At 46.5% G+C, this 25,455-nt stretch overlaps 1 protein-coding gene across 1 annotated transcript; it reads left to right on the top strand.

The window, feature by feature from the left end:
• Positions 1-827: 827 nt before the first annotated feature.
• TGFA (transforming growth factor alpha) lies at positions 828-24,941 on the top strand (the record flags this gene model as incomplete). The annotated part of the gene is made up of 4 exons (XM_065399685.1): positions 828-882; positions 20,715-20,832; positions 21,850-21,999; positions 24,734-24,941. Coding segments are annotated over 4 exons (531 nt in total), but the record flags the coding sequence as incomplete, so codon positions are not given.
• Between the last annotated feature and the right edge of the window lie 514 nt (positions 24,942-25,455).

The following is a 25,455-nucleotide window of genomic DNA, read 5'->3' on the forward strand; positions in this document are numbered from 1 at the left end:
TGCTTACATTGTTACCACCACTTTGCTTTTCTGGTGCACATTTTATTCATTTTTATGAACAGTTGTTTACAACTGGTAACATAAGAGCTGGAACTCTACTTATCTCAACAGAATTGGGGAGTGTGGAATTTATGCGATAAACCGGGTTTCAAATAAAGGGCTATTTAATTTAGGTGGGGAATCTTTGGATAAGAAAGCTTATGGTACACACAGTTCTTTGCATCTGGATAGATTTGAGCCACTGGTTGGAGCTGGGAGTCAGGACTCGTGGGTCCTTTTCCCGGTTCTGCAACTGACTTGTCCCTCGGCCACAATGGGCACTGGATCAAACCCTAGACCTTAGGCAAGTTATTTAACCTCTCTGTGTGTCAGCTTCCTAATCTCTACCTGGGTATAACAATACCACTCAGGGTACTGAGATTTAATATTTCAATATGATTTGGGATCCTAGGATGAAAGTTTCCATGGATATTCAAAGTACTATTGCTGCTCCTACTACTGTATGTTGTGTTGGGAAAATACTTCCATCCACCGATACATGTATAGATCAGGTGTGTGTGTGTATATTGCATTCTATGTCTAAGGACATAAACTTGGATATCTTGGGTGTATGTGTGTGTATAGTTGGAGATGATCCTTTCTGGCCTTAAAATATATGGATATGTCCCAAAAGCTGTTGATTCCTTTTAAAACCTATAGGTCTTTTGCATCTTTGACTCTGCCCCTGCAGCTAGAAATAAGATCTTCTGTGTGTCTCTCTTCTGATTGTTTAAATCAATGTTTTGCTTGTTGTATTGTATGTGACCTGTATTTGAAATTTTTCCCTAGGTATTTTACTAGCTGTGTGCCATGCCTTGGAGAACACAACATCTGCCTTGAGTGGTAAGTTCACTGATCTAATATATTAACCTTAGACCTTGCATAGTAATTTCAACCATGTCTTCTGCAGCTAGAGCTCTGAATTAGCTCTCTCAGCCACCCCTTCTGGCTTTTCTAATCATACCCAGTGGTCCCCACAGATGTTCGCATCATGCCTGTACTCTGTTTCCTGGCCCTCTCCAGTAGTCCTCCAGCTCAGATGGGCCCTTCCCCAGCCCAGATGTTTGGAAAATGCTCAGCCTTGGGGTTGAGATCTGTACTTGAAAGTGCAAAAAAACAACAACCCAGAAACGTTTAGTGGTTATCTTACTGAGTGTAATGTTGGCCTCTTCCCCAGGGCCTAATTTGATTCGTGTTTAACACCCTACCTTCAATGTATTAATCTAGGCCGTGTTAATAAGTGGATAGAGCACATGTGTGATTTGGCAGGGCTGGTTTAAGAGAACCGTGTGGAGGAGAGGTCACTTCTTTTCTCTGCCTCTCGTTCCATCCTATTGAGCATGAAGCCACTGGGAGAGGAGAGAATTCACTTTAGTCTGTGTGCTGCTTATCCAGCCCAGAAAGGTTTTCACTTCCAGCCTGCTGCTAGCCATTTAAAATAACCAACAGACAGTATAGCCTTTTCCTATGCGCCGGCTCCTAACCGAGTGCTGGCTTGTAGTGAAATAAGGTCTTCTCCAGGGTGAGTGCTGGTTTGTACCCATGAGCAAACAATGCTGTTGCTAGCTCTTTGGGACCATCTCTGATGTATTTGTACAATACCTCGCACAATCCCAGTTGAGGCTTTTGAGAGCTACTGTAGTGTTAATTACAGGGTCCATGCAGAGCCTTGCTGATCAGTGTGGATGGGATGCCAGTAGCCCCATGTGTAAATGATCCCCTGGGATGTGGCCTTGTTCCATGGTATCTGAGTCTGGGGTGGTGCAAAGAGGGGATTGGGTTACCTTCTTTTACATTAATGCATCTTTTAGTGGGCTGGCTAGTGTGTGGGGAACATGACTAGCCTCTGCTGGATGGAATCAGATCTGCTCAACTGCATGTCATAGACCTCCTACTGCTAACAGAGATTCTTCATAGCTCAAACATTAAGTGAGCTGAAAAACACTTGGGAACTGCTAGTGCCATTCCTTCACAGCCCTTAGAGTGGCTCATTCTGGCTCTGAAAGGGACTGAGTGGTCAAGTTCATATCTTGGTCTGAACTTCCTCCAAGTTCTGGCGGAGAGTTGGATCCAGTCTCCTGGGTCCAGTACTGCCTAGTAGACCAGGATAACCAGTATGTGGGAGAAGTGCTGCGAGCTGGGGATGCAGTTGTATGTATGCACGCACGCAATGGCGTTCTCAGGAATGTGATATTTTTGCAACACCTACTTTGCCTTGCAAATAGGTGGAACGTGGGCCAGCCAGACACCAGTCCCAGTGCGCGAGATACTATTGCTCAACAATCACCTTTCCAAATCCCCGACAACTTCTCCATTCCATTCCCTGCCTGGGTTTTCTCCCATAAGGCACTGGAGTTGTGCTAAAATTAGAAAGCTTATCTCTCTTGTGCAGATATGTGTTACCTGCTCTGGAATTGCCATGCCCTAGATACTAAATGCATTTATTCTCCTTGTACTTGCTTCGTTTTTATCACATTGACTTCAGTGGCGTTGCCCTCAATTTTATACTGGCGTGAGGAGGGTCACGCCCTACATCGCTCAAGTCCTCTTAGCTCTCCGCTTTCTTTCGTCTCGTGAATTTGGAAAGGAAGCGTTTGGTGCCGGTTCAGTTGGTTGAATAAACAGCTTCTTTCATTCCACCCAGGCGGAATGGCCCATGGATGAGAATGACCTGTGGCTTTAGAATGACGGGGCTGTCCAACCCAAATCCAAACGACACCCCCGGTTTTTGTGCCTGATTCTAATCACTGGCCCTTCGCGATTCTTTGGTTGTACATGTGGGGCTCTTCCTTTCCCTTTGCAGGGTCCTGCATTTCAGATGGGTGAGGAAGGAGAGAGCTTCCTGTTTAGATGTTTGATTCCACTGTTACTTGTGTTTTTCCCCCATTTGTGGCAACCTCCTGTCGTCTTGATCCTGCACCCATTGAAGTTGGGGCAAAACTCCCATTTTAAACACTTTAGGTCAGGCACCTCTCTTGTTCTATGCATGTACAGCACCTAGCACAACAGGACGCTTCTTGGGGCCTCTAGGCGCTACCATGAGGCAAATAATAAGTAATTTGGTATCGAGATTCAAGGATCACTTATCTCTGAATGATCATTCATAATGATGGGCTCTATTCTGTCCGATAGCACCCTTTGCACTGCCCCACAATGGAAACACACAAAGTCCTGAGAAGTCACCACTGGTGCGAGATAAGGTGATGTTTTGTTGTAAAAGATTTCCCCCTCCCCCTCCCCATTTGTGATGACCTCATTCTAATCACAAGGGAGTCCCGTCTATGTCTAAGCGGCTGTTTTTTCCGTTTATGGTTAGCCTGACTTCCCTAAGGGGGGACATAAGAAGCTGTGAAAGCCTTTAGAGTCAATAATGGCACAGAGATCAAAGCCCAGATCTAACTTGTGAGAGGTAGTTTCTGGGCTCGCTTTTGCCTGTCTGGTAATAATCAAAGTTCCAGGCTTCTCAAACAAAGCTGGGGGGTGCAGGAGTGGTGGGGGAGGATATCTCATAGCTGTTGGAGTCATTCGTTGTCTACACAATAGATCCTGCAGGAGATCTCAGCCTGAATACGCTGATTTTTTCCCCCAGCGTTAGGATCATGTAGATTTTTATATGGAGTGGCGGTAGCTTGCCCCAAAAGAGACCAACCATCCATAGATCTCACCTGCCTGTGATTTGAAGCGAACTCCAAAAATTACCATCTAACAAAACCGAGAGCGCCCCTTAAAGTTTGCGACAGCCTGATGTAGTCAGCACAGGGTGGCCGATAAGGAGCCAGCAGACCTGGGTGCTATTCCTGGGGTGAGTCACCATATCTCTGTGCCTCTATTTGCCCTCTCACCTTGTCTGTCTGGTCCGTCAGCTTTTTGGAGCAGTGTCTGTACAGCACCTAGCACTGTGGGGCTCTGATCTTAGGGGCTTCTGGGTGCTGCTGTGATGCGAGTAATTTAACTTGGGGAAACTCCCTCTGGTGCGTGGGCAGTGTTTGGTCAGAAGGGGAGATAGACAGGGTGTGGAGGTGTCAATTCTGTAGGTTTGAAATTCAGCCCTCTATGATGGGGGCTGCCTCGCGAGGATGGAAAGCATTGTACGTGGGACTTGGGATCCCAAGTGACTTAAGATATGTCTACATAGCCAGTGGCAGCCAGTGACCCTCCCAGCCGACAGTGATGTCAATGGCTCATCCGTGCCAAGTTGCTTTTGAAAATGAGACTTGTCGTCCTAAGTCACTTAAGTGCTTTTGAAAATTCCACCCCGAATCAATCAACACTGCTACAATATCAAGGGAATGCAGTAGGGGAAAGAATTTTGTACCTTACCTGCCATACTAACTCGGCCTTAGCTTATTAAAACTGAAGGAATCTTAAAAATCCAATCTGCTCGCTTCTTGTTGAGGTCTGAATGTGGACATCCAGAACAGATGCGTCAGTTTCACCTGGCGTACAATCAGTTTCTAGTCCACTTCCTTTTCATTTGCACTAAACTAGGTCTGCAATATTGGGCTGCAAATGCTGCAGGGGACTGTTTGGTTTTAAAACAAATGTTGCCACTTGAATGCAAGAAGGGGGTTTATGGAAAAACAGTCCGTTTTTGGGGGGGTAACGGATTAGTAGCCTAGTTCAGAAGGGTGACAATTCATAGATTAATAACAATACATAGTATTTTTTCATCTGTAGGTCTCAAAGTATTTTACAAAGGAGGTCAGTGTCCATATCCCCATCTTACAGATGGGGAAACTGAGGCACAGGTGGGGAAGTAACTTGCCCAAGGTCACCCAGCAAGTCAGTGGCATGGCTGGGAACAGAATCCAGGTGTACTGAGTTCCAGATTGGTGCTCTATCTACTAGGCCACACTCCCTCCCTCAGCAGTCGCAGGGTTGGAAATCCCTCAAGAGCGTTTGTTCTCATGAACGTTCTGGTCTGGGTTTGTCCCTAGTCGGGGAACATAAGTCTTTTTAAAAACTGGTGTTTTATTAAACTTAGTATTTTATTTTTATTTTTTTAAAAACACATGCAGAGCTTGCACAAGCCCCACTGCTGCTCAGTCCTTCCAGAGCTATCTCCTTTGAGCCGGTCAGCAGACTTCAAATACTTTAAGGGACAAGGCCCAGGTAAATCTAACCCTGATGATCCCGTTTTGAGCTTGAGACTTGCACGCTTTGGATTTTAGGGTCAGAACTGGGGGGAGGGGAGGCTGCTTAGCTGAAGTTCCTAGCCTTGGAAAGTTTGCTCGTCCCTCGTAATAGGTCACTAGAAGCTGTGTCTGGCTAACAGCGATTGCAGTATGCTACCACCACTGAGGGCTGGTAAAGCAGCTTCCTGCATTTAGGATCAGGCAGGATAGCCACGAGAAATGCAAGGGGTTGCTTTTTATTCATTTAGTGGAACCCTTATGCCTAGGAATTGGAATATGAACCCGATTCTCCTGTTTTGTTTTCCACCTGTGCAACACAACTGATTTTCGGTAAAGCTGCTTCTGGCTTACACCCATCTAAGGGAGGGGTGGTGGGGAGGGGAATCAAGCCCTGTGGCTTCAATAGCCTTCCAGTGTTTTCATGTACATTTCAGCCACTAGGAATTCTTGCACCCCCGACAAAAAAAAGTATAATCCTTAAACTGTACCCAGTGAGTGGGAAATCGTTTCATTACAAAAAATTTCACAAAGCCTGTAAATCATCCGGTTTCCCCCCAGCAGAGAACTAATTTGAAGTGGTGCAGCAGCCTTCCCATCTGTCTGGTTCACCCCAGTTTGAAACCAGTGAGAGCTGCGCTGGCATCTACACTAGAGGTTTGTGCTCGTGCAGCTACACCAGCAGCGGGGATCTTAGCCCGAGCGAGGCCCAAGAACCAAATTCTACTTTCAGTGGCAGTCGAAAGCAGAGCTGGGAAATAGCTGGCGCCACAGAGTCGCCCCGGGCTTCTGAGCGAGAGTGAGTGAGTGTAGATGCGATCAGGAAATATGCAGAGCAAGGCTAAATGGACTTATGAGTAATCAGGTAAGGAAGGGGATAAAAATACAGCCAAGATTAAGACCATGTTAGATAAGGCAGCTAGTAAACACTGGCTGAGTGTGAGAGGCGATTAGAAAACCTCTGCTTATGCAGAATACGCTCTTTTGCCTGCCCGTACCTTTCTCCTGACATTGGAGAACCAATGATAGGACAGAAGAAATCGTAAGGTGTGGGAGGTGATTTTTTTTTTTTTTTTTTCCAGAGGCCCATGTGGCCGGTAGGCATCCAGTTCCCATTGGCGGTCAGTTAGGCACCTTGAAAATCTTCCTTATCAATCATTAGACAAGACTAAGAAATCCGAACTCCCCAAAGATGATACATTACCATGTGTGCGATTGGAGATCCCAAACTGAATGTCCAAAGGACCATATCGGATCGGACCAGGGTCAGTCTAGTTCAGTGTCCTGTCTCCAGCAGACACCGGTACCAGCTGCTGCAGAGGAAGGCGCGAAGACTGCAGTAGTCAGTTTAGAATAACCTACTCCCCGGGGAAGTTTCCTCTTGACTCCCATTAGTTGCAGTTTGGCATGTGCCCTGGTGCATGAGGGGTTGTCCTTTCCGCAACGTCCGTGTGTATTTTTAATGTTTATTCTTACAACTGGATAGACCGTCTGGGAGTCACTGCCCCTTGACTCTTTCCTAGGGCATGAAATCAAACACTTTGTAATATCTATGGGTGAACAGAAGAAATAGTTTTGTCTTCCTCTGCACAAATCAGACTTTCTGGAGCAGGTCCTGCAATGGGCAGTGTTTTGGAGCAAACTCAGTCTGGTCTCTGAAGATGGGATTTGGAAGCAATGTGGCCTACTGCACAGAGCACTGGATTGAGACTTGGGAGACCCAAGTTGAGTTCCTGGTTCTGCCACTGGCCTCCTGGGTGACCTTGGGCAAGCCACTGAACCACCCTGTGCCTCTGTTTCCCCATCTATAAAATGGGGACAATGATTCTGATCTCCTTTGTCAAGTGTTGTGAGCTCTGCTGATGCAAGAGCTCTAGGTATTACTATTTTCATTTCCTTGGTTTCCAAAGACGGGGAGATGTAGACCAGATAGATTAAAATCTGGCCCTACTGAAGTTGATGGGAGTTTTGCCTTCTTATATAGCTATCTATCTCTCTCAAAATACTGCTTTCTCAGTAAGGAAGAAGGCCCTATAGTTATCCATTTGAGTGCCCAACTGGAGGTACCATAAAGGGGTCTGAATTTCAGAGAGTGAGTGCTGAGCACTTTCTGAAAACTGCCGGCTTGTCTCCACTTGGGATAAGTCTATCCATACGGCACTGCAGAGGTGCAGCCGTACCAATACAGCTGCAGCACGTCTGAAGATGCTCTACGCCGAAGGGAAAGAGCTCTCCCATCAGCATAAAAAACCCACCTCTGCGAGCGGCATGAAGACGCTACCTTAAGCATAGTTAATCCACCTCCTCACGAGGCGGTAGCTAGGTGGACGTGAGAAGCCCTCTCATCAACATAGCACTGTCTACACTGGGAGTTAGATCAGTATTACTGTCGCTCAGGAGCGTTACACCGACGGACGTTTGTCGTGCAGGGCTAGGTCTTAAATGGAGCACCCAAAACCACCAGTTGCTTTTGAAAATCATGGCAGGTGATTTGGTATCCACTGTCCCCCTAGCCCCTTAATGCGGCTGCCAAAGAACAAAAGCAAGCCACAGTGGGGAACAAATCCCCCGCTAGAGCCTGCTGTCCGCATGCTTGCATTGCAGCCGAAGGAGGACGACACTGGCTGCCTTTCTAGGGAGAAAAGGAAATGTCTGTGTAATGACCTGGCTCCAAGGACTGCATTGCCAGCAGTAGGATGTTGTGTGTTAGATGCACCATGGCTCCAGCACTGTCTCTTAGTTGGCAGTGCCGATTTGCATTGTAACCGATCGATTTATGCTAGGTCAATGGCTTCATTCATAAAACGGGTACAATAACTGTGAAATCTGAAACACAAAATGATTCTCCCCTCCCCCCCGCCCCCCCAATAACTTTCCCATTTCACAGAACCTCAAGTGGGTTTTATGAATGGGCTGGAGTAGGGTTTTAAAAGGGCTACAAACATGTCAACGCTTTCTCTTTCTGGCATCCTCTGAAGCTTAAGAAATACAGCTTGTGCGGAGAGCACATGTGTAGAGGGTTTGTCCTGTCCTTTGGCCAGAATGATGGAGACTTAACAAGCTGGATGTCATCTATTTTTTTTTTTTTCATGGTTTACTTGTGTTCAAAGCGGGGTGGGGGGGAAACTCTGGAGGGCTTGTAAGGGGCCAATTCAGTCGTACCTGATTATTTATCCAGCGCCACGTTGAAAGGCATTTGTGTCTCTTGGAAGTTAAATTTGTAAATATCACTCCTGGCCGTGGAATAAAACCTCCTTTCTAGGCTGAAGGGATTGGGAGTCCGACTGAATGAAAACTGTGTGTAAAAGGAAACTCTGTGCTCTGAGCAGAGCGGAGAGCTTGCCCTTGAGTTTATGTAGCCTCACAGTGAGATTTCACTGTGGGACAGACGTTAGCAAAGCAAAAATCAGAATCTTGCTAAGAAAACAGTTTTTTGTTTTTTGGTTTTTTTTTTAAGTTTAGAAAGAGGCATGAACCAAGCTTCAGTTTGGATCTGAACTTCACAGCTCCAGCCCTTCTCTGATATGGGTTGATCCAAAACCCTTTTCACAGATTCCCTTCTGGCCTTGGGCCCCTGTGGTCATTCAGTTTGACCTCCAGCGGAACACAGGCCATAGAACGTCCCTGTATTAATTCTTTGCGCTAGAGCAGAGCTTTTAGGAAAACATCCCATCTTAATTTAACGATTACTAGTGATGGAGAATCCACCACAACCCTTGGTAAATTTCTTATCTTTAAGATCACTTTATTAATGGCAATAATGCAGTGGTTTATGTGGTGGGGCGGGAGGTTGTTCCTTTTACTCTTTTTATATAGTGATGCTAATCTAAAAAAGAGGGGCCTTGTGAGTAAGGCACTGGACTGGGACTTGGGAGACCCAGGTTCAGTTCCTAGCTCTGCGACAAACTCCTTGTGTGACCTTGGGCAAGTCACTTCACCTCCCTGAGCCTCAGTTCCCATCAGCTGAACTCAATAGAGCTTGAGTTTACAGGAGTTGAGGGGCTGGTCAAAAGTAGTTTGAGGTAATTGCTGTTTCATTGTGGGCTTGGCTACATTCGAAATGCCAAAGCGCTGCCACGGGAGCGCTCCCGCGGCAGCGCTTTGAAGTGTGAGTGTGGTCGCGTCGCCAGCGCTGGGAGAGAGCTCTCCCAGCGCTGCAGGTACTCCACCTCCCCGAGGGGATTAGCTTACAGCACTGGGAGCGCGGCTCACAGCGCTGGGGCACTGTTTACACTGGCGCTTTACAGCGCTGGGAGCGCGGCTCACAGCGCTGGGGCACTGTTTACACTGGCGCTTTACAGCGCTGTAGCTTGCTGCGCTCGGGGGGTGTTTTTTCACACCCCTGAGCGAGAAAGTTGCAGTGCTGTAAAGTGCCAGTGTAGCCAAGGCCCAAGAACCTGAGAGATCCGAAGGACTGCTCACATAGTTTCTGTGACCGAGTTGGTTGCATGATAACAAAAGCCTAAGAGACCCATTCTATTCTAAACCCTGCAATGTCTCCCTTTGCTCTTAATCACAATGCTACGCTCATTAAGAGCCTCTTCCATCTGAGGAACTCAAAATGATTTGCAAGCAAGAACAGGTTCATCCTCTCCACCCCCCTGAGTTAAGTAGCAATATCCTCTGTTGTACAGATGGGGAAACTGAGGTACAAGAGCAGTGAATTGCTCAAGGTCAGAGTCAGTGTCAGAGCCTTCTGGTTTCTCTGGCAGATGGGTACCATGACGTGTGCAGCTTTAGGTGTCTCAAGATCTTAGAGGAGAAAAACTGGTGAACATTCAGCTCTGATTAGATCTTTAGACAGTGATTTCCCCATATATGCCCCTTTGGCGCTATGTGAACAATGTCAGTCATGGGCAGCCCCTTTGCAGTGTTGAGCAGGTGACTGACTTGTGGAAATCCTGAAAGAGGGGAAGCCATGGAAAGGTCTTGAAACTGCATACAGCGAAGTGGCCTGTTGTAAGAGGGGTTGCATTGATCATGCAACCCACAGAAGATAAGCAGGAGGAGAGAGAGCGAGAAAGAGGAATCCATTCCCTGGCTGAGAAGTTGTTGCAGAGGGAGAAAGGGGGATAGAGGCAGGGATCAGATAGCTTAGAAATGGGGAATTTTCCTGCCTGTTCTCCTTGCAAGCAGACAGCTCATGCCAAGGATTCGTGATTTAGTTTGAGCTGGCAAGGAGGAGAGCGGGGTTTCCATCTGGGGAGAGAGAAAAGTAATATTAAGCCTATTTTGGTACGCTGAGTTGGAGCCACTGGAGCCGGAGATGTGAGGGATTAGACCGGTAGATTTGGGAATTGCCTATGTGGAGGGGCACTGGTGCAGATTGTTCATTGTGAACAGTATCAGCCTTCCTCTGAAGCATCGGGTACCAGCTGCTCTAAGACAGCTATTGGACTGGATGGGCTATTCGTCCTGATTCCAGTGTGGCAGTTCCTATATTGCTATGAGAGTAACCAAAGTCATGATCCAAAATCAGTGGAAGGAGTCCCAGGCACTTCAGTGGACTCTGGATCAGGCCCCAAGAAAGGGCATATACCAGCAAAAGAGGGGAGAGGACCCAGTAGGGTGACCAGATGTCCTGATTTTATAGGGACAGTCCCAATATTTGGGGTTTTTTTTTATATGGGCTCCTATTACCCCCCACCCCGTCCCAATTTTTCACACTTGCTACCTGGTCACCCTAGGACCCAGCCAGAGAGGGGAAGGTGGAGGGGCCCCTAGGGGTGGGGGTGGGGGACTTGAAAATAGAAAACTCAATAAGATCTCACCGCTGTAAGGATCTTCCCCAGACTCTGGGAATCAGCCATGCTGAGGGTCAGTTGGAAGGGGGAGAATCAGGTGGGAGGAAAATGGGTGTGTGAAACCCAAAGGTGCTTGGGAGCTGGAATACATCCCAGTAACGTTCCTTCTGCTGCTGCTCCTCCCTTTCATAAGAGGTGGTCTGGGAACACCGTCAGCACCTAGAGTAGGCACGCTGATCTCATTTTGCCAAGGGTGCAGGCTCAACGAGGCAAAACATCTTTCTTACTCTTTCCCCTGCTGGGGCATTCTTGTAACACTGAAGTATCAAGGGCAATGCAAACGTTACTACATGGTTGCAACAAACTGTCGGATTGCGTAGCATCATTTGTCAGTGGACAGGCTGCTCTCTTGAGTGCTGAGAAAAGAGGCACAGAAAAAGGATCTTTGGCTATCACAGAGCACTTTGCGGTGTTTTCAGATCGTAGAGTACTTTCTAGAGAACAGGTCCATTGTAGACTCCCCAGAAATTTGGGAATCAGCAGTTAAGCTTTGCTTCTGGCTCTTCTCAATGTATTGGGCCAATCCAAAGCCCTGGCATGTAGTGCTGCACCCTGAACTTTGGGGAGGTTTTAGATCTGGATGAAACTTTTTTGGCTCTGGCATGTCCCTGGTCATTGCACGGAGGCTAACACCATGACTGCAGCTTGGTTGTGGATTCAAACCTAGTTTGACTGTCTAGCACAAGCAGGGCCAGGTTCTGCTGGAACCATGCTGGGAAGCGGGGGAAGAGGAGAGGTGGTCTGAAACATTTTGGTGCCAATCACACTGGCAGCTCGTTAGAACCCAGTTTGACCACAGCCTGGTTTACTCAAATTTCTATGATTACTTCAATGAATACTTAAGGTATGTCTACACTGCAAAAAAGACCTGCAGCAGTGCGTCTCCAAGCCCTGGTCAACTGTCTTGGGCTTGCGCTAGCAGACTAAAAATAGCAGTGTCGATGTTCAAGTGTGGGCGGGAGCCTTGGCTCTGAGCTCCACCCCCCAGACTCTGACGGGTGAATTTCTGAATGCAGAGCCCTCAGAAGTAGCTGAACCCCTGTGTGCCAGAGGGCCTCAAGTGGGGAAAACTTAAAGATGGCAAGGAGAGAATCTTCACAAACACTGAATCGTGTGTGTAGTCAGGAAGTCTACACAAGGTGTGGAGGACAACTGGTTCAAACTGGAGTCAGCTTTGCTAGAAATAGCTCATGAAGTCCTAGAAGCAATGGGCCTAGTGCTGGGAAGGATAAGAAGGGAGACTTGGTGGTGCAGTCCTTGAGCTAAAGAATTTATTTGGGGGGGTGTGTGTGTGTGTGTGGGGGGGAGATAACTTTTGAAAAATGGTAGGCCAGTGGCTTCAGCAGTGATAAGATGTCATACATGGAGGCAAAGAGCGTTGACAGCTAAAAGTATGGTCTGTGATGAGCTATATAACAGGCTAGGAGGACATCTATAGACTCTCCAAGGCAAGCGAGAAAACGATGAGGCATTTGAACAAGTTTGTTTGCTGCATTATAAATGAACATGGTTCTATTGCAAATGAATGGTGACTCAATCAGTAAAATAATTCTTTTGAAAGAGGGATGAATGAGCAGAACCCAATGGAAAAATTAAGGCTATGTAAGCCAAACTCGGTCATGATAGCATAAAAAGGAAGGGTTGCAGAGGCATTTAAGGAAATGGAGAAAGCACCTGGGCCAGATGAAGCAGTAATGGATGTGGTGAAGTCATTGGAAAAGGAAGGCTTCAAGTATCTTAAAAGTTTGTTCAGTGTTCTTAAAGGGAAAATGCTGGCTGAATGGTGTAAAAGCTTGGTAGTATGTTTATTTTTAAACATAAAGGAGATATTTGTGTGCTAATTATCATCCACTTAAGCTGATGTTGCATGCGATGAAAGTATGGGAGAAGATTATTGAAAAGCGTCTGCATGGGATGGCTGAAATTTGGAAAGGTCAGTATGGATTCATGCCAGGAAGGAGCACAATTGAGGCCAATTTTTGCTACCAGTCCTCATAGAGGAGCTCAGAGAAAAGAGACTGTGGGTGGACCTGGAGAAGGCATATGATCATGTACCAGGAGAGCTAGTTTGGTAGAGCTTGTGATGGAGAAGCATGCCAGAAGGATATGTCCATCTGATCCAGGATACAACCAAATCGGGGACAGTAGAGAATTTCCCATAAATGTTGGCCTACGTCAGGGCTCCGCTGAGCCCCTTTTTGTCTCTGGTTGTCATGGATGGGCTAAGTGAGAATATGGAAGGGAGCCAGCTTGGAACAAGATGTCCACTGATGTTTTAGTGATGCGTGGAAGATTGAGACCCTACAAGTCAACTTTGAATAGTGGTAACATAGTTTTGAGTGGGCTGGGCTTAATGTGCAGCTGGTCAGACCAAGGCTATGGTAACTAAGGGAGGAGGGCCCATCATGAAGTATATCACAGGCAGAGCCCTTAGAGTGAAAGAATTTAAATACTTAGGTTTAATGGTTGCTGACAATGGTGCCCTCCTGAGTGATGCCTGGCATCGTACTAAAGCTGTGTGGCGCATACGGTAGGAGCTAACCCCCGTTCTCCATGACAGACTGTGAAACTGTAATTGTTCCATACATTAAGATGGGTTGAGAGACTTGCCCAGCCACAGGAGAAGAAATCAGGATGCTCTCCACCACGGAAATGAAGATGCTGAGATGGCCAGATGGTTGGACGTTGCATGATGAGGAACAGAACGAGGTTGTCGGGGGCCTCATGCAGGGTGCTTCATCTGAAGACCAGTTGAGGGAGGCTAGGCTACACTGGTATGGACGTATTCAGTGGAGACTGGAGTGTTATCGGTGGGATGGCTCTTGGTTGGATTCCATCCACAATCACTTCAAGGGGGAGACCGAAGACTTGCTACACAGACCGGATATCAACAGACCTCGGATCAATCTGCACTACAGCCAGGAATATGAGAGTTTCGGAAGAAGGCTATAAAAGTCGCCAGCCCCACACAGGGAAGTGGCAAGAAAGAATCTGGAGGGTGCCCTCCAAGTTCATTTCCCTTCATTAGGTGACCTGACTGGTGGCTTTACACCAGTCAGTGATGTGATCACACTGATACATGTGGATCAGCCGCTATAGCTCATTTCATGTTCATACTGAGTGTTTTGTGAGGAGTGGCAATACACTATTGCCAAAGGTTTAATGTAGTTCCTTGGCTTTGTGCAGAAGAGGGCAATCTGAGTGATTATAACTTTCTGGCAACTGTTTTATAGCTACCAATCTGGAACTTGGTCAATAAAACCAATGAGAGATGGTCGCTTCCATCCTAGTCAGAATTGCACTGGTGGTTCCAGACAATTGCCTGGGGTCCCAGTGACGTAATGGAGCATTGCACAGAAATCTAGGTCTCCCTGCATAGACGGCAGGATTAGGACATTCTCTTTTAAGAGAGTCCATTTTACAAGCTGCATCCCAAAATCCTTTACAGGGGAGCTGAGGGGAGGGGGAAGTGTGTGTGTGTGTGTCTTTCACTGCCTTTGTACATGGATAAAAAGGCAGGTACTAGACAAGCAAAGGGGAGCAGGAGAAAGAAACCGATGATGGGGTGGAGCTGGGATGATGTGCATATTATAACAATTATATTTATCTTGGAAGGTTTATATTTAGTGATATTTTTTTTTCTTTTCAAAAGTTTGAAAAAACTTGTCTTGCAGTTAACTGGAATGCTTTTTGCATAAAACATTCCCCAGTGGTGGGGATTTAGAAAAGCATCGCCACACGCTTGCATGTCTTGCTGCATCCACCGCTGTTTGAACTGGCTAAAATGGGAGCATTTCCTTACACTCTAGAAAGCTGTCTCCTTGCTAGCCTCATGTGTCTGGAATCAGACTCTGAAACTGTCCTGGCGGTGTTGGCCTTAAGCATATCTGAGAAACACATTAGATGATTAGATCATTGTCCGTCTTGCTTTCCCAAGGTCAGTACATGAGTCTTATCCCCATCAGTGCCCACAAAGGCATGTGGCAACTATCTATAGAATACCATTTGAAAGATGGTAGACAAGAGCATTTCAGCAGGGTCTTGTTCCACCACTCGGAACTACCAGTCTGCAACACAGTTCAAAGGAATCCTGAAGCAGATGGTCAGTGAATTCTATTCTGAATGCTCATGGGGAGACTGTTCTGGTGCAAAGCCGATGAAGCTAAAATAGAAGATTAAACGGCTGGTCTATGGATGGTCCCCAAGGGATTGTAATTAGGATGGGAAAAGCTCTCTGGTTTGGAGGAACAAAAGGAAAGTCCCAGCCCTTTGATGTGGGCTGGTACAACAATAAAAGTTGCAGTTGGTGCAGCTTCTTGAGGCAAGGTCATAAACTAAAGCTGCCCTCAGTCATTCTTTCTTACAAAGAAGTTAAAGGCCCATTTGGCGAAAGGTATCCCGGCAGGGACTGCTCCTTTCTTGCTGCCATTACGCACAAGAGTAGCTGTCCTGGAGTTTTGTTTGGAGGAGGGAGGTTACATTTAATCTCCATGTGCGATGTGGCTCATCATTAAGGGGGTTGATGGAGATGGCTTAAAACTGGACCCGCTAATTCTCCCACCCCTTTGAGGGGATCGGTGTAAAATGGCATCCAGGTCTGCATTGCCTGTCCCGAGTTTTGCTAAACCAGGATGCTACCATCAAGGGAGACGGGAGGGCCTTGTGGGTAATGCAGGGAGAACAGAGTGGAGGGGACAATCTCTATTCCCAGCTCTGCCTCAAACTTTCAGTGTGATCTACAGCAAGTGACTTAGGCCTAAATTTTCACAAGTGGCCACTAATTTTGGCTGCCGAACTTGACATTTTGGGCCTAATTTAGAGGAGCTGAGAACCCACAGTCCCCATTGATTCAGTTGGCACCTAAAGGAAATAGGCACCTTAGAAAATTCTAAACTGTAAACTCTAGGACAGACCCACAGCTGGCATAACTCAATGTAAAGCCTTTGATGTTGATGCTTCAATGGAGCTACATTACATCAGCTGAGGATACACGCCCCCCCCCTTTGCCTCTTTCACACCTTTTTAAATGAGGATAACTTTTCTTCACTTTTTAATTGATCTGTGTTTCATGAGATGTCTAGGTGGAGAACACTGTAGAAGAGGACAAGATTTGTTTTAAATGTCTCATTCCAGTGGTTTATCATCTGACCAAAAAGAAGCACGACAGATTGATTAGCCTAGATAGGGTGACCAGATTTCCCGTTTTTAATGGGACAGTCCTGTTTTTGGGGACTTTTTCTTATATAGGCAGCTATTACCTCCCCTCCACTCCCCCCCCCCCATCCCATTTTCTCACAGTTGCTATCTGGTCATCCTAAGCCTAGATGAACTTCAGAGAAGCATCCAAACTGCAAAGGATGCTTGTGCTGCTTTGAGGGTCACATATCTTAAAAACCTAGTGCCCTGTTGTAATAGACTGCTAGTCATTTGAGAAGAATCCAGGCCACAGTGGTGATTTCAACAAAGCCAACCTTCTGTTAAGTATTCTGCTGATTCAGAGTCTATTTAACCTCTCATCCTTTTGAGGGGAAGAGAAGTGCTATGGTGATTTTGTTGGCGTTGGTTGATTTAGTTGGGGTTGGCCCTGCTTTGAGCAGGGGATTGGACTAGATGACCTCCTGAGATCTCTTCCAACCCTCATCTTCTATGATTCTAATACAAATAACAATAATAAAAGTGTGTAATGAGCAGAGTTGGGCAGGAACTGGCTATTTTGTTCTGCAGGAAAATCCCTGATTTCAAAATCTTGTTTTATTCTGAAATGGATTTAAAAGAACAATTTTTGAAATATTCCCATGAACTGAAATTTTTAAAAATTGTGTGTTCAGGTCAGTTGAAACATTTCGCTTAGATAAAAATCAAACATTTTCATTCTGTTTTCATTTTATACTATAGTAAATTTTTTTTTTTTTTTTTTTTAACATGGAAAATCGAAACGTTCTGTTTCAACCTTAAAAAAAGCTCCGCCCCCCCAATTTTTCTTTCAGACACTTTCTTTAATAATAAAATAAAATAAAGACTTCCACAAAAAAGTTCTGCTTCCAACAAGTTCGCACTTCAGACACACACATGTTCCACTGGAAAATTTCTGACCACCTCTACCAATGCGCTTTAGTTAATGTTCCTTTTCTGAAGTTTCAGTTCCATATTCAGATGTTCCTGGGGGGTCGGGGTGTGTGCGTCTCTGAACCCTTATTAGAAACAGCCAGGCTTCCGTACTGCCTGGGCCATGAGAAGGGGGGCAGTTTTATCACATCCACTGTTCTTTTAGCTAAAAGAGGCCAGGCCAGACTCCATTCAGAAGCCCATTTGTGCTGCTTGCTGCTCAGTGAATTGCTTGTTGGCAAAAGCTGCCAGATTGATGGCTCTAAAGTCCTCCATTTATCCAAAGAACTGTTACAGCATGGTCCTGGCCATTCATAGAATCGTAGGACTGGAAGGGATCTCAAGAGGTCATCTAGTCAGGTCCCCTGTGCTCTTGGCAGGACTAAGCATTGTAAGCTTCACTCTTGCCATTCCATGCCAATTATTATTGTATGTGTATTATGGCAGTGCCTTGAAGCCTTAATCCTAGATGACTCCACTGCGCTAGGCACTGTACAAGCAGAACAAAAAGACAGTCCCTGCTCCGAAAAAAACTTCTCTCTGACTGTGTGGGGCTGCTTCTGAGAAGTCCGGTACAGTGACCCATTCATTCCTTTGCCTGCCAATTAGGGGTTTTCATTTTTTAAAGAAAACTCTATTTTATCATTGTTAACTTACATGAACTTTGCACACCACTATTAACCAATCTCTGTCCTAATCTGTACGTAGTACCTTTATAAGACCCATTTGTGTTTGATCAACCTCTTATCTGCATCTGAAGTGAGGTTTTTTACCCACGAAAGCTTATGCCCAAATAAATCTGTTAGTCTTTAAGGTGCCACCAGACTCCTTGTTGTTTTTGTGGATACAGACTAACGTGGCTCCCCCTGACTCTTATCTGTATGTATTCAGATTCCGAAAATGGTAACCAGCTGTCGTACAATCTACTTGATCCTGATATGAGGCTGGCTGGCCTCTTTGCTTTCCATCTAAAGGCTTCCCCAACTGGAAAAAGCTGGGACCCGGCGCTTTTTCTCCATGCCAATAAAGTTGGGGGAGATCGGTCCCTTTTGAGAAAATCCGCTATCGCAGTATTGGCTGCTAGTAACAATGGAGTTATCAGTGGTGCCTTCCTCCGTTATGGGGGTTTATTTTGTGATGGGGATGCTCCTTCCCTAAAAGAGGGATTGAAGTAGTCACTCCTGCTCCTTGGCTGACTCCTCCCCAGGGCTCAATGAAGGAATTACTAGGTGGAATTCTGAGGACTATTATACAGGAAGTCAGACAAGATGATCATATTGGCCCCTTCTGGCTTTAAAATCTATGGAGAACTTATAACCCGTGTCATGAGACAATCTGGGCTGGAAATCTGATCAGTGTCTCCCACATGGCAATACTGGCCCACTGCTGCTCAAGTACCAAACCAGGCTGCCAGCCGCCACCTCGTGAATACATGATTTGAACAAAGCCTTTTCTCCCGCGCAATATCCTTAACACTCAAACTGGTTTAAAATCTCCCTGGGACCCGGAGCTTTTGAGAGATGTGGATTTAATTACCATGCCCGACAGAAATGTGTGGAAACAGGAACCCGAGGGGGGCTTTGAAACGACGGAGATCGGATGTGCTTTCTACGAGGGCTAATCCAAAAGCAGGATATTGGTTTTCCGTATCGGCTGTGAACGATAATTTAAAACAGCACAGGACAAAATGGAAAACAGTGTAGCAATTAGGGGGGGCAGGGAAGTTTTTGTATTTTCTGATGGATTCTTGTGTCCCACTTCTCTTCCTCTGCTCTGCTTTGTCCTTACTACTGAGACTTGACTTCACAATGTTTCATTATATAGAATCGCCAGCACTGTGCTTATCACGCTTGGTGGAAGAGGTCCCTTTTAAAGCAGACCCCCTTTCTTGTGAGTGTCTTCTATCTAGAACATCTCTGCGACACGCTATTGTGGTGGTGGTGCTTTCGTAACAAGAAAACAAATGGAAGAGTGCAGTGAATCTTTGGCAAGTACTCTCTAAGCGCATGAGTCTTTGATTATTCATCAGGTTCATCCAGGCCAAGAATTTTAAGCTTTAAGCTGTTTAGTAAATTCTTCTAGTGCCACAAAGGCTTATTTTGTGAGTGTATCAGAAATGATCCACTAAGGGCCCCTTAAACATATCTGCTGCTTGCCTCTGATTTCATAGGGTTGGAAGAACAAATCCAGACCCCGTTCAGTGGATAATCTCCTTTCCCTTTGGGCTCTCCCGACTTTTCTCAGCCTGCAGTCTCGATCACTTTCATTACAGCTTCTGGGCCAAATTCACACTTGGTGTCAACAGATGCAGCTTCTTTGTCCCATCTACACCAGTCTGAATGGCAGGACTGCAAATACCTATTTAAAAATCTCCAATCCTGCAGTGGTATTAGTGAGGCTTCTCTGGAAGGGGAAATGGAATTTGCTCTTCTCCTACAGAACTCTTCCCTTCCTCCATGTTTCTAGGAATCTATGGAGGAGGGTGTCTTGTTGGCTCAAGGGATTGGTAAATAGAAACAAAGGGCTCTGTTCTCTAAGTCACCCACTCAGACCAGCCTAGCAGTGCCCAAATGTTACTTGGGTGATATGGTGGCCTGTGTGAAATGAGATGGGGGAACTTAGTCTGGTTCTCCGTGGGCAAGCATCCATCAGGGAGAACGACCACCAAACTGTCGCTAAAATGCACCCTCTGTTGGCAGCCTCAACAGAGAGGCCAAGAACTGGCTGGGCCATGGAGACTGAACTCTCCTCTCATCCCAGAGGTGGTTCCTCCAAGACAGACTTGAAGCACCTTGGCAGGGCGGCATGGGGGAACCTTACTCTGCTCCATCCTGCATCTCTCTTGTGGCTCCATGGAGTATTTCAAACTCTGGTGCTGCCAGTCGCGCATCCTGGTTTCTGTGGCCCCTCCCTCATGCCCACCCTTCCCCTCACCTGCACTACGCTAATCTTAGAGCTCAAATCACAATGGAGGAGTCTGTTTGTACAGTACCATGCACAATGTGATCCTGATCTGTTACTAGGACCCCTAGATGCTACAGTAATAGAAATAAAACATCATAGTAATAAGGGCCCTGCCTATATGGGAGAATTGATTAAAGAGAGACGCTGAGATTATTTTAAGCCACCTAAAGGATTTGGGTGTCCAGTTTCCATTAATACTAACAGGAATCTGGTATCTAAATCTCCTGGGTCGCTTTGAATATGTCTAGCAAAACCAAGAGGGTTCTACAAAAATTACTCTTCAGTGCTTAATAGAAAAGGAGAACACCACTATAGTTCAGAAAACCTATCTGGTGGAATTCTGTGGCAGGGATACAATTATCTATTTAAATTTTAGAGCGCAACCCTGTGGGCAGAGAATTGTCTCAGACTTGGCTAATGCATGTGTCCCGTCGAGAGACCCCGGTCGTCGGTGGGCAGGATTGAACCTGGGGCGTCTGGAGCTTAGTGCATGAGCCTCTACTGCCTGAGCTAAAAGCCAACTGGCTCTTAGCTAAGGCTGTAGAGCAAACTTATTTAATGCTCTCTAAGTGGTCTCGGTGCCACTAGATAGGACAGGACACCACACCCCGAAGGTGTGTGGGTTACACGTGGAGTTAAAAATGTATCTTTGTTTGTTCACCCCATCTAGGTCCCCCAGTGGCTGCCGCAGTCCGATCCCATTTTAACGACTGTCCCGACTCCCACAGTCAGTTCTGCTTCCACGGGACCTGCAGGTTTCTGGTGCAAGAGGAGAAGCCAGCATGTGTGTAAGTCTCTTCCTGTGGCAAAGTGTTTTGCTTGTGTGAGCACAAGTGAAACGGAAGAGAAGGGATTCACTGTTCCTCAGGGCAGCAGGCCTATATAACTGTATAGTGCTCATTGCATTTCTCTTGGGATGAGAACTGGCAAGTATAACTTGTTGCATTTTCTTTGGAGTCGCACGTTACCTCTAAGGAAACCACACGGGCTGGAATTTTCAGAGAGAATGGAGTACCCACCTTCCCTTGTCCTTCATGGCACAAAGGGGAAAAAGGTCAAACCTGGATGCCTAAATCCATATTTAGTTACCTAAGGGTCTGTCTACACTGCAGTTAGACACCCATGGCTGGCCCACACCAGCTGACTCTGACTCACAGGGCTCGGACTGCGGGGCTGTTTAATTGCAGCGTAGACGTTCCTGAGCTCTGGGACCCTCCCACCTCACAGGATCCTAGAGCCTGGGCTCCAGCCTGAGCCCAGATGTCTACGCTGCAATCAAACAGCCCCTGCAGCCTGAGTCAGCTGGCAAGGGCCAGCCACGGGTTTTTAAACTGCAGCATAGACATAACCTAAATTACTAGCCTGATTTTTCAGTGGTGCCCCCAGCTGGTCCCAAGACTTGAATGGGTGTTTGCAGGGGCTCAGCATTCTAAAAATCTAGCCTAAATAGATGGCTTTTGGAGGCCTGAAAACTTTGCTTGAGGGGCTGCAAGGAGCTGCTGGCTTAGTACGTGCTCGAGGCTTTACTTTGCAGGTTTTTGATCAGGTACAACTGATTTTGACTTCAGTGGTAGCTTTGCCAGAGTAAGGGCTGCAGGATCAACCCCTTAATTGGCATTTGAAGTATTGCTAGCCTGTCACTGTCCCACTCTTTACTCTCTGGCTAGGGGACTGAGGTGCCTAACTCCCATTGGATCTGACTGCCAAATGCCTTTTGAGAATCCCAATGACTGGATCATTATTTCTTGGGTGCGCATGGGCTTCTGTGCTTTCTTCTTTAATTCTCCTCTCTCCTCTCTTCATAGCTGCCATTCTGGGTTCGTCGGGACGCGATGCGAACACGCAGACCTCCTTGCAGTGGTAGCTGCCAATCAGAAGAAACAAACCATCACTGCCTTAGTGGTGGTTTCAGTGGTAGCGTCCGTCGTCCTTATTGTGGCTTGTGTACTAATACAGTAAGTCTGCGTTACATGCTGTTGTGGACGAGCGTACTACTTTTACTGGGTCTCGGTGAGATTCTGTTGATTTGTCTTGGCCGTGCATAAGTATCCACACAGACTCAAAGTCCCCTTCTGCCGTGCATTACAGACCCATAGAAACGGGGGGCTGGAAGAGACCTTGGTAGGTCATCTAGTCCAGTCCCCTGCACTGAGACAGAGCTAAGTATTCTCTAGACCATCCCTGCTTGTCTACCTGCTCTTAAAAACCTCCAGTGACGGAGAGAAAAGCTAATTTAAAAACTAGGTGTTAGGTTCTTAACGCCATACCAAAATATGGGCCAAATTCACAGGTATAAAAGAGGGGGGGGGGGCTGTTTACATCGGTAAATGGACATAAGGGCATCCAAACTGTGTAACTTGTATACTACAGGACTGGAAGAAGCTGTAGGTTACATGAACTAGACTCCTTCAGATTCTTCTCTGAACTGGCCCTATGCAGGTAGACGGTGGGAAATTGCTTTCATGGCAGCTGCTGACTCGAGACCTGACCCTGCGTGGTGCTGAGCCCCTGAATAGGATTGGACCTCTTTTTTTTTTTTTTTTTTTTCCCCTCCCCCTCACCCCCCCAGCCACAGTTGATGCCACGACTAACACACGAAATAGTTCATGAGATGAAGCTCCCTATTCCGTTTAATGTGCTAGTGAATGGAACTGTTGCAGGGGAAATGCAGACCGCTGCATGGCCCTCTTAGAGGGTAGAAAGCTTTCTGGTTGCTATTGTGATACAAGAAACATTATTTGTGCGAATGCCCATGTGACGAAGTGGGAATGTTCTTAATGTTCTCTCTGAATACTGTGTGGGTGCCTCAGTTTCCCCTATGCAGTTCTTGAGTATCTAGGTGGTGGGATAAGGGGGTGTGATTGTTGCAGAGCCCGAGAGGGCCAGTGTGATGGTGTCTGCACAGAGAATGGCTGACGCCCTGTCTCCTGGCAACTGATGCCCTGGGCCCCTCCTCTGCAAACGTGCCAACTGAAGGTGTTGAACAAAGAGATCAGGTGACCTCCTGGCCCGGGAAAGACAAAGGCAGAGGAGGGGCTGGAGAGTTTGTTTGGAGCTGGCTGGGGAAGGGGAGGGAAGCCCAGACCAGTGTCTGGGATCCCTGGCGCCCAATATGGACCTGACTGGGGGGCGGGTCCTGTTGTCTGTACTCACAAGCTCTGTTTTGGACTGTGTTCCTGTCGTCTAAATAAACCACCCGCTTTACTGGCTGGCTGAGAGTCAGGGTGAATCGCAGGGGTGCAGGGCCATGTCTCCCCCACACTTCTTGACAGCCCATTTCTGTGGATAACTGGAGTTGCACAGAACAGCTCATCCCTATTGATGTAAAGTACTTCAATGTTAATTCTAAGGGCAGGTGGACAATATACTCGTGTTGCAACATGCGTATATTGTTAAGATAACAATACTGTCTTCACTGTGTAATTTAAAGGAAGTGTTGTTGTGGTTGATTTCCCAACCCAAGTGGCTTGTGTTACGAGACACATTGCTTCATAGTCTCTCTGCATGTCCTAACTCTTCTTTCAGTTAGCTCTTAACTCTTCATTCACGATGGGCTCAAACGAACAAACCAGTCGGTACAGCTGCAATAAACCAGTGTGTTTGTCTTGCCATAATTGTCACTTTTCTCGCGGCTGATATATACTTATAAATGTAAATAAATCTTTCAACAGCACATCAGTCGGTGCTATTGGCTGCTGTGTACAATTTGTTCCAAATTCATTGAGGGCTTTTATCCCTTCCAGTTGTCTGAGGTCTAAACCAGAGTTTCTGAGCACTTGTGGTTTATTTATCTGTATTAAAGTAGCACCTAGAGGCCCCAAATGAGATCAGGATCACACTGCAGTAGGAGCTGTACAGCTGCGTAGTGCCAGTCAATTTCTTACAATCTAGATAGATAAAGGGTGAGAGAGAAGTATTCTCATCACCCCCATTTCACAAATGGGGAAACGGAGGCACAGAGGCCCTGATTCAGGGGAGCATTTAAGCATATGCTGAAAATCAAGCAGATGCTTATGTGCCTTCCTGGATGGGGCCAAAGACTGAGTAGGTGGCTTATCTAAGATCACACAATGAGTCTCTGGCAGAGGTAGGAATTGAATCCCTATCTCCTGAGTCACGGACTGGTGCCTTCATAGTCAGGCTGTCCTTCCTCTCTAGATTCTTTCCTGTCTAGACTTGATCCTGAAAGATCTCATGGCACTTTTCCTAAGAGTAGGGTTTTGAGTCTCCAGTGTCTGGTTCAAATTCCAGATCTCGGGTAACTAACCAGATCTAAATTCATTCCTGTGCATCAATGGAGCTACACCAGGGGTGAGTTTGTCCCATTTTTGCCTATCTAAATTCCCCTGTTGCTTTGCAATTAGGCAAATCCTTTGTCCTTACATCAAGACACTCGTGTAGCATTGTTGGTGCTGTAGTAACGCCTGTCATTTCCCACCCCCAGTGGGGAAATTGCATTTCGGTGCTAAGCGAAGTGAATGCTGTGTGTGATGGACCGCAGTCTATTCTGTCAGTCTGCATTGGCCTCTTCACTAAAGTCAATGGAGCTTTTTGGGGTAGCTGAGAGCAGAACTAAACCCAATAGGTTGTGAGATGGTTATTGCTGAACAATAGAGACCTCTTCATTGTTGTGCACGAGCTCTTTGCCTTGTCTCCGTTCTAACACCCCTGCCCTTAATTGCATTTCAGCTGCTGTCAGATAAGAAAACATTGTGAGTGGTGCCGAGCCTTCATCTGCAGACACGAGAAGCCCAGCGGGCTCCTGAAGGGGGGAACTTCCTGTTGCCGTTCAGAGACAGGTAGGAGGAACAATTGTCGTACCAACGGCTTCCTTCTAATAGTTTCATTGGCTGGCCGCGGAGATGGAGATCCTGTTAAGGAGCTGAGTTCCGTTTAGCGGGCATCGGTAGCAGGCAAAGTCCAAATGATCCCTCTTCTATTATTATTTAACTTGTATCTCTCCATACCCATGGATGATGCATGAAGCCTGGCAGTAGCCATTATCAGATTCTTCAAAGGAAGGTGCCACCATCTTGGTCAACACCCCGGGGACTTGACCCGGGGACTTCTACAGCTAAAAGCGTGAGCTGCTACAGTTTTTGAGTCCAGGCTGCCTAGCGCTGCAACAAACTCCTATCCTAGGTGGATCAGGCACGGAGGCGGGCCTGTGTTGGGATTCCCTCAGAGACCTTTTTTTTTTCCCCCATTCAGCTGCCCAAGAACTCAGTTTGACTCCAGATTTTTGTCACTTGAGTATCTTTATTTGGCCTACAGCAAAGCTGTGCTGAGTTGATCAGATTCAAGCATAGGGGGTGGATATAGAGCGTACCACACACCCAAAGTTACACAAAAAACCTCTTCCTTTTTATATACATATACACATTATGTTGCATTTACTGTTTGGGGGATTG

The sequence above is a fragment of the Emys orbicularis genome, chromosome 2 (genome assembly GCF_028017835.1).
Source record: "Emys orbicularis isolate rEmyOrb1 chromosome 2, rEmyOrb1.hap1, whole genome shotgun sequence".
NCBI classification, from domain to species: Eukaryota; Metazoa; Chordata; order Testudines; family Emydidae; genus Emys; species Emys orbicularis.